The sequence below is a fragment of the Urocitellus parryii genome, chromosome 7, assembly GCF_045843805.1.
Source record: "Urocitellus parryii isolate mUroPar1 chromosome 7, mUroPar1.hap1, whole genome shotgun sequence".
In the NCBI taxonomy this organism is placed as follows: domain Eukaryota; kingdom Metazoa; phylum Chordata; class Mammalia; order Rodentia; family Sciuridae; genus Urocitellus; species Urocitellus parryii.
The window spans coordinates 158,550,917-158,564,464 of NC_135537.1; the positions used below are offsets into that span (position 1 = coordinate 158,550,917).

The 13,548-nt window shown below is 49.7% G+C and overlaps 1 protein-coding gene across 2 annotated transcripts in view; it reads right to left on the reverse strand.

Annotated features, from left to right (window-relative positions):
• Window positions 1–3,824: 3,824 nt before the first annotated feature.
• The window catches only part of Itga3 (integrin subunit alpha 3), a 28,467-nt gene continuing 18,743 nt past the window's right edge, over window positions 3,825–13,548 (reverse strand). The window contains exons 17-26 of one of the 2 annotated variants that reach the window (XM_026386894.2): window positions 13,282–13,361; window positions 13,123–13,200; window positions 12,519–12,621; window positions 12,184–12,366; window positions 11,870–11,992; window positions 11,024–11,137; window positions 9,850–9,948; window positions 6,250–6,375; window positions 5,751–5,892; window positions 4,961–5,041 (exon numbers count right to left, since the gene is read on the reverse strand). In XM_026386894.2, the coding sequence (XP_026242679.2) occupies window positions 5,782–5,892; window positions 6,250–6,375; window positions 9,850–9,948; window positions 11,024–11,137; window positions 11,870–11,992; window positions 12,184–12,366; window positions 12,519–12,621; window positions 13,123–13,200; window positions 13,282–13,361 (1,017 nt within the window). In that variant the 3' untranslated portion in view covers window positions 4,961–5,041; window positions 5,751–5,781. Of the gene's footprint in view, window positions 5,042–5,750; window positions 5,893–6,249; window positions 6,376–9,849; window positions 9,949–11,023; window positions 11,138–11,869; window positions 11,993–12,183; window positions 12,367–12,518; window positions 12,622–13,122; window positions 13,201–13,281; window positions 13,362–13,548 lie in introns of both variants that reach the window. The other variant, XM_026386893.2, reaches the window with a different exon arrangement.

The following is a 13,548-nucleotide window of genomic DNA, read 5'->3' on the forward strand; positions in this document are numbered from 1 at the left end:
ACCAAGCGTCTTATATATGCTAGGCTTTGTGTTGAAATCAGGAAACACAGACAGGATCATGACATAGCCTTTCCCCTTAATCATTTCATTTCTCAGTTTGGGAGATGGCTGCACAAGAAATGAATCAATAATAGGATGTGATTGTAGCCTGGCTTCACAATGGAAGGCATTCCTGGCTTAATGGATAATAATCTGTGTGCCAGGCACTGTTTGCTGCATTACCTCATTTAATTCTCAAGACAGCTCTATTGTACTATTATTATCCCCCATTTGATAGATAGGAAAACAGAGTCTCGGGGATCATTCTGAACTACAGATCTGACCCTGTTGCTTTCCTGCTCACAGCCTTTCAGTGACTCTCCACTTCTTACTGGAGCCTTTTCAGTTGTCCCATGATGTGCTTTGGTTTCACTCCCAGCCTCCTCTTCCACATGTTCCAGCTCAACTCCCAGCCCCACCTTTGTGCTGCCTTGAACTGGCTTCTAATCTCCAAGTCATTGCAATCTCCGTCTTTTCTGTCTGGATCAATTTTCTCAACTTCATCTATCCATTCTTCTATCTCATCTGCTTAGTCATTCCTTCTTCCAGGAAGCTTCCCTGATATTTCCAGCCTGGGTTAAGAGCTTCCTTCAAGGGCTCCTTAAGTCTCATAATCTTAGCAAGAGCTTACCACAATGAGTGGTAATTTTTGCTGATTCATCTGTCTTTCCTACAGGACTCTGAGCTCCAGGAGGACAGACATGTGTTTATCTTGGTATCTTATTCTCCAACTTGGGGCGCGGTGCCTGGCATGCGGTTGAGGATGGAGTGAAAACGGAAATGCGGTCAGCAGGGAGACATGCCCAGAGATATCGGAGAGCACTACCAGATGTCACTGGGCCAGCAATTAAGAGGCAATTGAGGCCCTGGGTAATCGTGGCTGCAAGTGCCCTGTAATGTATGGGATATTATGCATAAAAACCCAAGCCCTGTGCCTAGCAGTAAATGGTATTGAGAAACTGATGTGACTCCATTTTTGAGAAACCAGCTTCTACCTCAAGGCCTGTCCTAAGGAAGGGGGCATGACCCTTGTCCTTGGAAAAACCCATAGAGCACTCCTAAGCACATACCCACCCTGCTGAATTGTTTGTCTGCAAATAACAGGAGAGATCTGCAGCGGTGCCAGGTGTCCCTGACTCAGTTAGGCTAGGTGAAGACCCATAGCAACCCCCTAGCCACCTCCAATCAGCATGAGACAGGGAAAATACCTGGGATGCCAGATGACCCCCCAGTAGTTTATGGTGGTTGATAACATGTTGGGAAACCATGTAGTTTAGCACGTACACCCCTCGTGGCCTAAACCAATCAGTTCAAAGGAATCCCCCTCTTGTACTAACCAATCACCCCTACTAACTTGTTCCTGCCAGTGAATGTGCAAATCAATGTTAAGAGTTGTTGTTTGACTTTTCCTGCCGTGTGGAATGATTTGCTGTGTGATGTTGTGACACATAGAGTATCCCCCAAAACCTATAAGATCTCACTGAACAATGGACCGGGACTCACTCCCTGGGGGACCGCTGCATCAGGAACGGTTGTGAGTCCAGGCTGGAGCTTGCAATAAAGACTCTTGTGTGATTGCATCGGATTCAACTCCTGGAGGTCTATTGGGGTCCCATAAATCTGGCATTACGTATCTGTTACTATTACTATTGTCAAAATAACAAGGACAAGCCCATGACTCTGAGCCTAGGTGTAAGAGAGGGAGAGAGTTCCCATGACCCTCACCTTAGAGCTCAACTTCCACACAGTGGGCTCTATGCTTGAATAAAAGTTCCTTCTGCAGAGCTTGCCGCAGGGTGCAACCCAGTCATGCTAGGTGAGGTGATGCTGAGCTCCCCAAAGCTCCCAATCCTCAAACATCCCACATCCCATGCAATATGGGTTGGTAGGGGACTCTCAGGCTGACAGAAACTTCATCTCAACACAGGTTTCTACAGCAGCAGTTTTACACCAGCAATTAAAGGGTCCAGCTGACAATTGAGCTGCTTCCCTCCTGTTCAAGCTCATTGGTCAGAATGAGTCACATGGCCTCACCCAACAAGGGGGGACCTGGAAGTGCAATCCCATCTGCTACCCAAAAAGGAAAGAATCACCTTGATGGTTCTTTTAGAGATGCAAGAGCCAAGACCTTCTCTGGCATGCAGTTTGGAGGTGCTGCAGCTCCCGGGAGCTCAGGAAGCTTGGCACTGTGGAGCGTGTTTTTGTAGTGGCTGTGGTGGCATCTCTACCACCCGTGTTTCTTGCCTAGAAGTGTAGCTGCCCTGGTCCTGCAACTGTCTTATTCTCAGGAGTGGCTTAGTAGGAAAAGTGTCTATTCCCAAGCCTATGCGTGCACATGTGTGTGTGTGTTGGGGGGAGTGTCAGACTGGGCATGTGCAACCAGTCAGAGAGGTGTATAAACTCTCCTTTGACTCAAGCAGGAAGTGGCTGTAAGCACAGGACTGATCTGGGCTCAGTTTTGCTCAACATGAGATGGGATTTGACACCACCACCATGGTGTTATTCCCAAACAAGTGAATTCCAGATTCTGGAAAATGAAGGTCTTTGATCACTGGGTTCTAAGAACTTGGCTTCTCAGGGGTGGGGCTGGGATTTTGCTGGGGGAACTGAACATTCCACTATCAATCATCCTGAAACAGGGGAAACCCCAGCATAGAAAATGAAGGGATGAGGTGCAGGAAGGGTGTTGGACCCTGCTGGAAAGAGGGGGCGGGCAGAGAGCTGCCACAAGGTCAAGGCTGAGAGACACCAGGTAGACATCAGGAGGAACTTCCAGAATAGCTTGGGCCTGAGGGCTCTGAGTGGCTCAATCTGGCATCTGCTCCTAGATTTCTTCAGTTATTTCCAGCTGTTATTGGAATCTTGTTAAGGGTCAGAGCTTTAGATAAAATTCTCTCCTTTTCTCCCTTCTTTTATTCATTTTGTTTGGTTGGTTTTTGGTGCCAGGGATGGAACCTAGTGGGCCTGATGCTAGGCAAGGGCTCTATCACTGGGCTACATCCCCAGCTTAGCCTTGGGGAAAATGAACAGTATTAATACGAAACTTGGAGTCAAGAAATCAAGGGACACAGCCTTGTTCCATTCCCAAGCCTATGTGGAGGGGACAACCTCAGTACAGACGATTAAGTGCTTCAGGAAACACGGCACGCAAGGGGGGAGCTTCATCCAAATGGTGGGCCACCTAAGCTTTGGTACCACTCTCGGGGAGCTTGCAAAAGATGAGAGCTCCAGGGCCTCCTGCTCAGAGGCTGGGGGATGGATACTATGACCTGCTCGTCTTTGCAGCCTTGGGTAACTGGTTCACCGTGATTGCATCAGGGTGCCCAGGGGTGGTGGTGGTGAAACAGAGGCAGAAAAGTAGGCTCTTACGTGAACTCAGTCACTGGCTGAGGGATGTCTCTCTATCCATGTACCATCTTTGTTCTGTGACAGCCAGGACTACCTGTTCCTACAGCGCAGTAGCTTGTGCCTCTTCCCACCCTTGCATCCCACCCTGCCTTCCCAGGCCAGCACACGAGACTGGTCTGTGTCCCACCGGGTCTGCTCAGGGCTCTTCCCTCATCCTCGCCTCTCAAGCTCATTTGTGTGTCTATGACCAGCCTTTAGGCAGGGGCAGCCCTGAGAGCAGGGGCTGGCGTCTCCTCCACAGATCTTTACCCTCAAACCTCTGAGAGCCCAGCAGCCAGCTCTGTCTACCTGGGGCCAGCTGGGTGGTGATGTGGTCATTTGTTTGGGCTGAGCTGGGGAGGATGGAGGCAGGTGCCGCACGTACAAACTGGGAGCAATTTATTGGTTGCAGTGAGAAGCCTGTGTACAAAGAAGGCACGAGGCGGGCAGGAGCTCCCTGCTACAGTACCGTGGAGGGGGTGGGCAGGGGCCAGGGGAGGTCCTGGGAACAAGCCTTGGCTTCCTCTGTAGCCCATTGGGGAGGGGCCAGAGCCAGGTTGGCTCTGGAAGCTGAGGACAGTCAAGGATTCCACCTCTAAGCCCCCAGTTCATGGGCGGGGGGGCACCAGAGTGGAGCCTGGCCTGGGGTGGGATCAGGGACAGGCTCCTTCCCTGCCCTACATTCAAGCGTCGCTCCCTCTTTGGTCTTTCCAGGCCTTTCTGAGCAGGGGATCAGGATTGGTATCTCCTCTGCGTCCTGCCGTCTACCTGGCCCAGGACTGGTCTCCTGCTCTCTAGAGACTTCCATCAAGCTCCAGGGCAGGCCCAGAGCCTCCGGTCCAGGATGTCCTGCCGTCTATGTCTCTGTTCCTTTGGGCTGTCTGCCCTGCTAGTTCCAGGGAGAGATACTTCAAAGAGATCCATGAAAGAAAGCCGCCCTGGGACCTTCTTTCTAGTTTGTTTGCTCCTGGATCACAGCATGCTGGATGCCCCTGGACAGCCTTTAATGGAACCCCAACTCTGTGGCTGGGCCCAGCTGGCTGCTTCCCATCAGTAGTTTACTCTCAACAGCAAAATCGGTCCAGTGACTATGGCTCAAGATGGATCCAGTGTGAAAGGGAGAGGCATCACCACATGGAGGCCCCTTGGCTAGGTTCTGGCGTAGGCAGAGACTGGGATGGGGTGCGTCCATGTACCACCCATGGTGCACGAGCCCAGGGCACAAGCAGCAGGCTCCACGTGTCTAGGGCACAGGGCTGCCATGTGCTCAGCAATGCAAGGTCCCGCTGGGAGGTGTCCGCAGCCAGAAGCATATGCCTCCGCCCAAAGACGTGTGTGTGCCTTGATCTGCTGGTGCCAGCCAAAGGCAATGGCCCCTGTGGACTGTCAAAGGCATAATTTATGATAAATAGGAAGAAAGGGGACACCAGGGGAGGAGGGAGTGGGGTCAGGAAGGATTTCAGTAGTATCGGTCTCGAGTCTGCCAGCTGGTCACCCAGTGCTTCTTGGTGGGCAGAGTGCTCCCTGGAGCCGGGTAGCGCTCCTCCTCCCGGATGCGCACCGCGTGGTACTTGGGCATGATCCGGTAGTAGCGGGTCCGCTTAAAGAAGTCACACTGGAGTTAGGCGAGAAGAGAAAATGCGTCACCATCCAGGGTTCAAGTGGAAGTAAGATGTGCCAGCCTCCCCCCAGACTCCCAGTCCTCAAAGCCAGGACCCTGACTCAAACATGACCCATGTCCCTGCACTGAGATGGACAGGGAGGATTAGTTTCCACACCCCAGGTCCAGGGGAAAGAGGAACTGAGGAAGGCAGAGAGGAGAGGAAGAAGCTGATGGAGACCAAAGGGCAGCCGCAGAGACTACTGGTGGAGTGGTGGGCCAGGAGAGTGGGGTGGTCTCCCTTGACCATCATTGGAGGGTCGGTTGCTTATCCCAAGGAGGTGGGTACTGCTCAGTAGGAAAAGTGCTGGTTCCCCGGAGGCAGGAGTCTACCAGTGCCCTCCTTCCCAGGGGTGTAGAATCATCTGGACATGCCTCATGATCTACAAACATGGGCCTAGCCTTGGCTCTGACCCTTTTGCAATCCCCAAAAAATCAAAGTGATCATGGGGAGGATTTTGTGGTTCCTTCTTGGGGTCTAACTCCCTGAGAGCTAGATTGGGGGACAGAGGGGAAGTCACACAGAGTAGCCTGCTGTCTTGAGGTGGTGATGGGGACAGAGGAGGTCAGAGCAGGCCCCTAAGCCAAGAGGAAGAGACAGGACAGAGACAGAGGCCCCGGCCAGCTGGGGCACTCGGGGAGGAGGGCCCGGAGGCCGCGTTACCCGGGTGGGCCTGGGTCGGGGGCTGCCCCCCTCAGTAGTCGTCCGTCAGCCTCTCCGTCTCTGACGGCTGGCTCTTCATCTCCGCCTTCTGCCTCTTAGCTTCATACAGGGCGCGAGTGCGGGCTCGCTTGAAGAAGCCGCACTGGAGGGGAGGAGGTGGGGAGCGGCCATCAGGGGCGCTGGGGGTCGGGCCAGCAGCTCTCGGGGCTAGGGCTTAGGGCTGGGGATCCTGGAGGCCTGGGACCCAATCCCAGCCTGGTGGTGTGACCAGAGGCTGGAGCTCCTGTGTTCCCCTTTCCAGCTTGCTGTTCCCCCCATGAGCCCAGGCAGGGGGTGAGACTAGAGCTGGGAGAAGGTGGGGAGGACGTGGGGTAAAGGTGGGGCTGAGATGGAAATGAGGACTGGGATGGGGAAATGTGGGATGAAGGGAGGGCTGGTGAGCATGTGCTGGCAGGAGGTCCCAGAGCGGGAGTCCCCAAGGTGGGCTGGTGCTCCTAACCTTCCACAACAAGAGGATGATCAGCCCCAGGAGCAGCAGACCGGCACCCACGGCCACAAGCACCAGCCACAGTTCGATCTCAGCTGGTAGCTCCTCCACCAGGTCAGAGTCAATGTTCACAGAGAACTGGAGAGGGCAGAGAAAGGACTCAGCCCCTGTCCACACACTTAGACCCCAGACTCACCCTTTTTTATCCTAGCTGGGCCTGGGGCCCTGCTATTTGACTTGCTGCCAGTAGGGGGCAGCCAGGGACTGGATAAATCCCTTGCCAGCCCCACTGACACCAGCAGGTCTACCTGTCCTGCTTCTTTTCACAGATCTGGCTCCAGAGGAGCAGCCCCAGATCTGGAAGGCAGCCTGGCATCTGAGACTGTGACCCACATATTCAGATTTGAGAACCAGCTCCATCCCTGATGAGCTGTGTGACCTGGGACAAGTAATTTCACCTCTCTGAATCACCATTTCATGCTCTCTGATAAGGAGATCATAATGCCTAACTCACAGTTTAGTGAAGTGACCAAAAGCATGGGTTCTGGAGCCAGTCGACCCAGGTTTGAGTCCAGCTGTGCTATTCACTAACTGCATGACCTTGGGGAAGTTGCTTAACCTCTCTGTTGCTTATCTGTAAAATGGGAATTATAATAATACCTACCATAGGTTGCTAGGGAGGATTAAACACGTTAAATGTGAATAAACTGCTTAGAGCAACACCTGCTATTCAGCAAGCCCTCCATAAACATTTACCAAAAAAAAAAAAAAAAACAAGCCACAAACAATGCATAACACCTAGTATTCATCTTCTTTCCCTATAATGGAGTGGTGTGTATATGTATGTACAGATTGAATACCCCTTATCCAAAGTATTTGGGGTGTTTTAGATTTTGGATTTTTAAAAAATATTTATATTTGCAGAGATTTTTTTAGATTTTGTTTAAGATTTTGGATTTTTTTTGAATATTTATATTTGCAGAGATTTTACTTGTTGAGCATGATGTTCAAAAAGGTTCAGATTTTGGGAGACTGGAGTTATGGCTCATTGGTAGAGCACTTGCCTTGCACATGTGAAGCATTATGTTTGATTCTCAGCACCACATAAAACAAATAAATAAAATAAAGGTATTGTGTCCATCTACAACTAAAGAAAAAAAAAGTCTAGATTTGTCTGGGGTTGTGGAACAGTGGTAAAGGGCTTACTTAGCATGTGTGAGGCATTGGATTCAATCCTCAGCATCACATAGAAATAAATAAATAAAATAAAGTCATTGTGTCCATCTACAACTGAAAAAAAATATTTTTTAGAAAAAGGTTCAGATTTTGAAGCATTTAGGATTTTGGGGTTAGGGCTGTTCAAAATATACATAAATATGATTTTTCCTGATTATACATGACTTTGAATTTTAAATTTTTTTTATTTTTAAAAATATAAATGATGGGCTGGCGATGTGGCTCAAGTGGTAGCGTGTTCACCTGGCATGCGCGGGATGCTGGGTTCGATCCTTAGCACCACATAAAAATAAAATAAAGATAATGTGTCCAGGGGCTGGGGTTGTGGGTCAGCGGTAGAGCACTTGTCTCGCATATGTGAGACCCTGGGTTCGATCCTCAGCACCACATAAAAATAATAAGTGAAATAAAGGTATTGTGTCCAACCACAACTAAAAAATATTTAAAAAAAAGATATTGTGTCCACTGAAAACTAAAAAATAAATATTAAAAAATTCTCTCTCTCTTATATATATATATATATGATATGGTTGTAGCTCAGTGGTAAAGCACTTGCCTAATAGGTGTGAGGCACTGGATTTGATCCTCAGCACCCCATAAAAATAAATACAATGAAGGTATTGTGTCTATCTAAAACAAAAAATATTGGGCTGGGGTGTGGCTGTGGTAGAGTGCTCACCTAGCACGCACGAGGCACTGGGTTCTATCCTCAGCACCACATAAAAATAAAATAATAAAATAAAGGTATTGTGTCCATCTGTAACTTAAAAAAACAAAACAAAACAAACAAAAAATATATATATATATATAATGTATAAATGATATAAAGAAAATTAAATGCTCCCAGTAATTTTACTCTCTAGAAACAACTGTCTCTATAATCTCTGGTGAATCTCTTCATTTTTTTTTTATTACATATAATCCACATTGATGGGGTCACACTACACACTCCTCTGTGACTGGCTCCTTTTTTCTCGAATATCATCATCCTTCCTTGTCTGTTGGTCAAAGCTGACCTGATCCCTTCAGAGGGCCATGCAGTCACTGTAGGAAATGTACCACACTTTATTGACCCAATCTCCTACCAAAAGATGTAGATGGTTTCCAGTTTTCCGCCCTCATTCACAGGGCTCTGAAATATCCCCATACACTTATCTCCGATACTTGTCCTATTAGCTCCTTAAGATACATTATCATGTGCTGGATCAAAGGAAATGAGTGCTTTAAATTTTAATGGATATTGACAAATTCATCTCCAAAAAGAATCTACCAATTTATACTCCAGTCAAAAGAATTTCCCTCCTCCTTTCGGCATCAGCCAGCATTACTCTTTTTAGTATTTTCCGATCCGATAGGAAAAAACTCTTTTTTTTTTTTCTGTTATTTTTATCTCCTTATGAGTAAATTAAACATTTGTGCTGGGCATGGTGGTGCATGCCTGTAATCTCAGAGACTCCTACTGAGGCAGGAGGATCACAAGTTCAAGGCCATCCTCAGCAACTTAATGAGGTCCTAAGCAACTTAGCAAGACTCCAACTAAAACAGAAAATAAAAAGAACTGGAGATGTTGCTCAGTGGTTAAGCACCCCTGAGTTCAATCCCCATTTCTTTTGCTATATATAGATTTAAATTTTCATGTAATTTGTCAAATTTTTCCATTGTAACTTTGGGTTTAATAAAGTAATTTTCCCCATAATTAAAGGTTGTGTTCTGAATTTTTTCTGACATGTTTAATTACTACATTTAAAATTTTCATCTAAGCCCAATTTATTATTTATCGGCTACATATCAGAATCACCTAGGAGTGCTTTTTATTTTTAGTGCTTTACCACTGTGCTATATCCCCAGTTCTTCTTATTTTGAGACAGGGTGATAGGGTCTTACTAAATTGCTGAGAGTCTCACTAAATTGCTTAGGCTATTCTTGAATTTGTGATCCTCCTGCCTCAGCCTCTGGAGCCATTGGCATTACTGGCATGCGTCACCATGCCTGGATACCTAGGGGTACTCTTTTTTTTTAATATTTATTTTTTAGTTGTAGTTGAACACAACACCTTTATTTTATTTATTTATCTCCATGTGGTGCTGAGGATCGAACCCAGAGCCTTGCATGTGCTAGGCGAGTGCTCTACTGCTGAGCCACAACCCCAGCCCACCTAGGGGTACTCTGAAACACCCCTATACCGTGGTCCCTTCCCCATGATCAGATTCCACTGCTCTGGGGGATGGTTCAGACACCACAAGTCCTGCAGGTGAACTTCACATGCTACCAAGCTTGAGGCCCACATAGCTCAAGAGTATCTGCATGCTCTTAAAGATGTCCTGTGCTCCATGCTCCAGGCCAGGGTCTGCAGTCCTCGTCAACATGCTCACTCACCCACGTGGTCTTGTTCTCCATGTTGATGGTGGGGACACTGGTCCGTAGGAACAGAGTAGCCGAGCCATCTACCCTGACACGGTCAAAGTCTCTGTAATCCTGGAAGGGGAAAGGGGGTCAAAAGCAGAAACTGAAGGCTCTCTGAGCATCCTTGCTTGTCCCCAAGCACAGCTAATCTCTCACTCTCCCACCAGGCAGCATCTTTAAGCAGCAACCCCAAAGGGTCTGTCAGTCAGAACACAAATGCGCATCATTCATTCCTTCATTTGTGCATCGGGTCCTGTGCTAGAATGGTGGGGACAGCAGAGACAATGAAGGTCACAGTCAGACCTCTGGGCTAAATATGGCCCTGCACCTGCTTTTGTAAATGAAATATTTGGGACACAGAGCCACACCTACTCATTTGTGCATGGCAGCTTTTGTACTCTGATGAGGGAGCTGAGTAGATGCAGCAGGAGCCATGTGGCCCGTTCAGCTGAAAAGATTTATAAGTGAGTCACGGAAAAAAGTTTGGTGTAGGTGGCAAGAGAAGGCTACAACCCTGAGTCAGGCACGATAGGAGAAGTGTGCGGCTTCTCAGAAAGCTCTGTGGGTGTCCCGAGGGAGAGAGGTCACTTCAGCTGTTAAAGTCAGAAAAGACCTCACCGATGGCAAAGAGATGAAGCATCTGAAGGAGACCCTGAAGGCTGAGTAGGAGTTGACACATGGAAAACGGGAAATGGCATTTCAGGGGGAAGGAACACAGGGCCAAAGGCTTGGGGGTGGAAAAGGTACAGACACAGCAGACAGGGTCTCATTGAGTTGCTTAGCGCCTTGCTTTTGCTGAGGCTGGCTTTGAGCTCGTGATCCTCCTGCCTCAGCCTCCCAAGCTGCCGGGATTATAGGGATGGGCCACTGCACCTGGCTGAGAGAAGGTCATTTTGGCTGGAGACAAATATTACACATCCACACACAGACATGCAGATGTCACCCTGGCATGGCCCTCAGTGACAGGGATACTGCTGTGCATAAAACACAATGCTGTCACTGCTATCACACACACACACGCGCACACACACACACACACACACACACACACACCCACATGGTCCCTGTGACCCTGGTTTCACCCTCCCCCTGTTGCTCTCCCCACCCAGGTGGGTGGCATCGAAAAACTCCAGGCATGGGCACTGACCTCGATGAAGGTACTATTCCATACCCGAGCCTTCACTGTGACATTGGTGACAATGGAGGCATCAGGAATGGGGCACTCCAGCCACACGCAGCGGGCACGGCCAGTGGAACAGGACTGAGGTGGGCAGGGAACAAGAGACATGAGATGGTCTGGGTCTCTGGCTTCTCTGTGCCTTCTCCTTTCCTTCCACCCTCTAGACTTCCCCCTACCCCTGGGAGCTGAAGGAGCCTGACTTCATCTCTTCAGCCACACACACTCCTGGCCTTCACACATATACCTTTAAGACGTGTTCTTTGGGCCAAGCTCACAAAATGCCAGGAACAAGAGTAATGTAAACTCTAGCCCTTGCTTATATAAGTGAGGTCCAACCCCAGAACTCCCTTCCTCCCAGCCCCTCCTGGCCTGAGCCTGCCTCCTTCCCTTCAGCTCTGTGCCTTGGGATACCACCTTCAACCTGTCCACCCAGCTGGACCTCTGCTGCTCCCGGGCCATTCCTGTCTCCCTTCCTACAGAGGATGCCTCACACATCCTCACGCTCCTCCCCAAACCCCAGTCCTAGTGTCCAAAGCCGTGAGCATCCGGGTGGTCCCCAATAGATAGGGACCCCTTGGAATACAGCGGTGTCTCCTCCCTTGGTTCACAGTATGGGATGCTCCCTATCAGAAGGGAACACCCTCTGAGGGCAGACAGTGGTTCTCCTGCTCTGTCTGGGGGCTCCTGAGGGCAGGTACCACCTCGCCTCTGCAGACAAGGGTCTCCAGTGAGTAGTCTCTACCTCCCTGCCTTCATGTGCCACCCCATGACGGGGTCAGCAGGATGCTCCCCATCCCTGCCCTGACCACTCACCAGCACAGTCTCAGACTTGGCTTTTTTGGCAGCAGCCAGAGTAACAGGTGGTGGGCCCTGGCCTCCCCCTGGGTCCAGCTCTCTCCGCCTGCGCTGTGGAGATGGTGGCCTGTCTCCAGGGTCCTGAAGAGGTAAGATATTTGCTAGGAAGACAGAGGGAAATGTGGGAGCAGGGATGGGAGAGGGGAAAGGGTGGGGGGAGAGTCAGGCTCCCAAAGGGGTATGAGGTGGGGAGGGCCTTTGGGTCCTTCAGCATGCAAATGAGATTCAATGCAAATGAGATGCAAATAAAACATTGCTCATCATGAACTTACAGAGAGAGTGAGGTTGAGAGGGTTGACAAGATCTCCGGGTGGCGAGCAGGGCCAGGACCCATTGCCGTGGACGGTGATCTCCGTGGGGTAGAGCAGCCACTTGCCATTGGTGACTTCATAGGGCCACTCCAGACCCAGGACCAGGGCCCCCAGAGCCACCAATCCCTCCCCTACTGGGCTCACCTATGGGCACAAGAGGTGTCCTGGTTACAGTCTTCTAGCAAACCACTCCATCTCATCAATCCCAACGTTCCCATCCTCCAACCCCCAATCCAGAATGAACCCCCATCAACTTTCCCAGGAGTCCCCAACCAGAACCCCAGAGGTACCCTTACCTGGAATTCATATTTGAGAGGGCTTCCCACGTCCTCCACAGTTTTCATGCCAGCCTCGCCCATCACAGTCCCACCAAAGAAGCTTTGTAGCCGGTGATTCACCCTAGGGTAAGAAAGCTTCCCGAGTCATGGGGAATGGGAGGCTGGGGTCCTGGCAGAGAGGGTGGGCACCAAGGATGGTTAACTATCGCTCCTCTGACATCAGACGGACCTGGTATAAACCTGAGCTCTGCCATGTACCTACCAGCTGTGTGGCCTCAAGCAATTTATTTTTCCTCTCTGAACCTCTGTATCCCCATCTGCACAGTGGACTTAATAATAGTTGGAAAAACACAGGGCAGTTGTGAGAAGATGATCCATTGACAAATGTAAAATCCTTTGCCCAACGAGCTCTCAAGAAATGGTAGGGATTGATATCTTAGCCCTAGGGTGGCTCATGACTCCCCTTCTACCTGCTCTATAGGAGGATAGAACAATAATGACAGTGACTTTTGGTGAAGCAAAAGGAAGACCCAGGGGCAGTGGAGACCTGAGGTTAGCAGGCCAAGAGAAGTGTCAGAGGAGTTTGGGGACAGGGAGACATGGGGAGCAGGGTTGTACCCACATGCTGAGCGAGGCCTGGAGCTTGTAGTCCACAGATAGTTTCAGAGTCACGGGCCGCAGGTTATCCTGGTGACTTGATCTGGGAAGGGAACACAGGGGTTGAAAAGAGGCCCCGATACTACCTCACCCTGACCCAGGCTGCCTTCACAAGGCCACTCACGTGGAGAGCTGCAGCTGCACCTGAAGGTCCCTTGTGTGCAGAGTCACCCCTATGACCTCAAAGGCAATGAGCAGCTCCATCTACAAGGGCCAGAGAAGAAAAGGACATTGGGGCCCAGGAGGGGTCGCGATGGGGGAAGAGGAGAATCAAACAATAATGGCTTCTTCCTCTCCAAGACCACCTTGCTACCTTATTTGTTCACTTTTCCCCTTTTCTCCCTTGCAATATCTGGACTTTGGCATGACCTTGAGCAAATTACTAAATTCT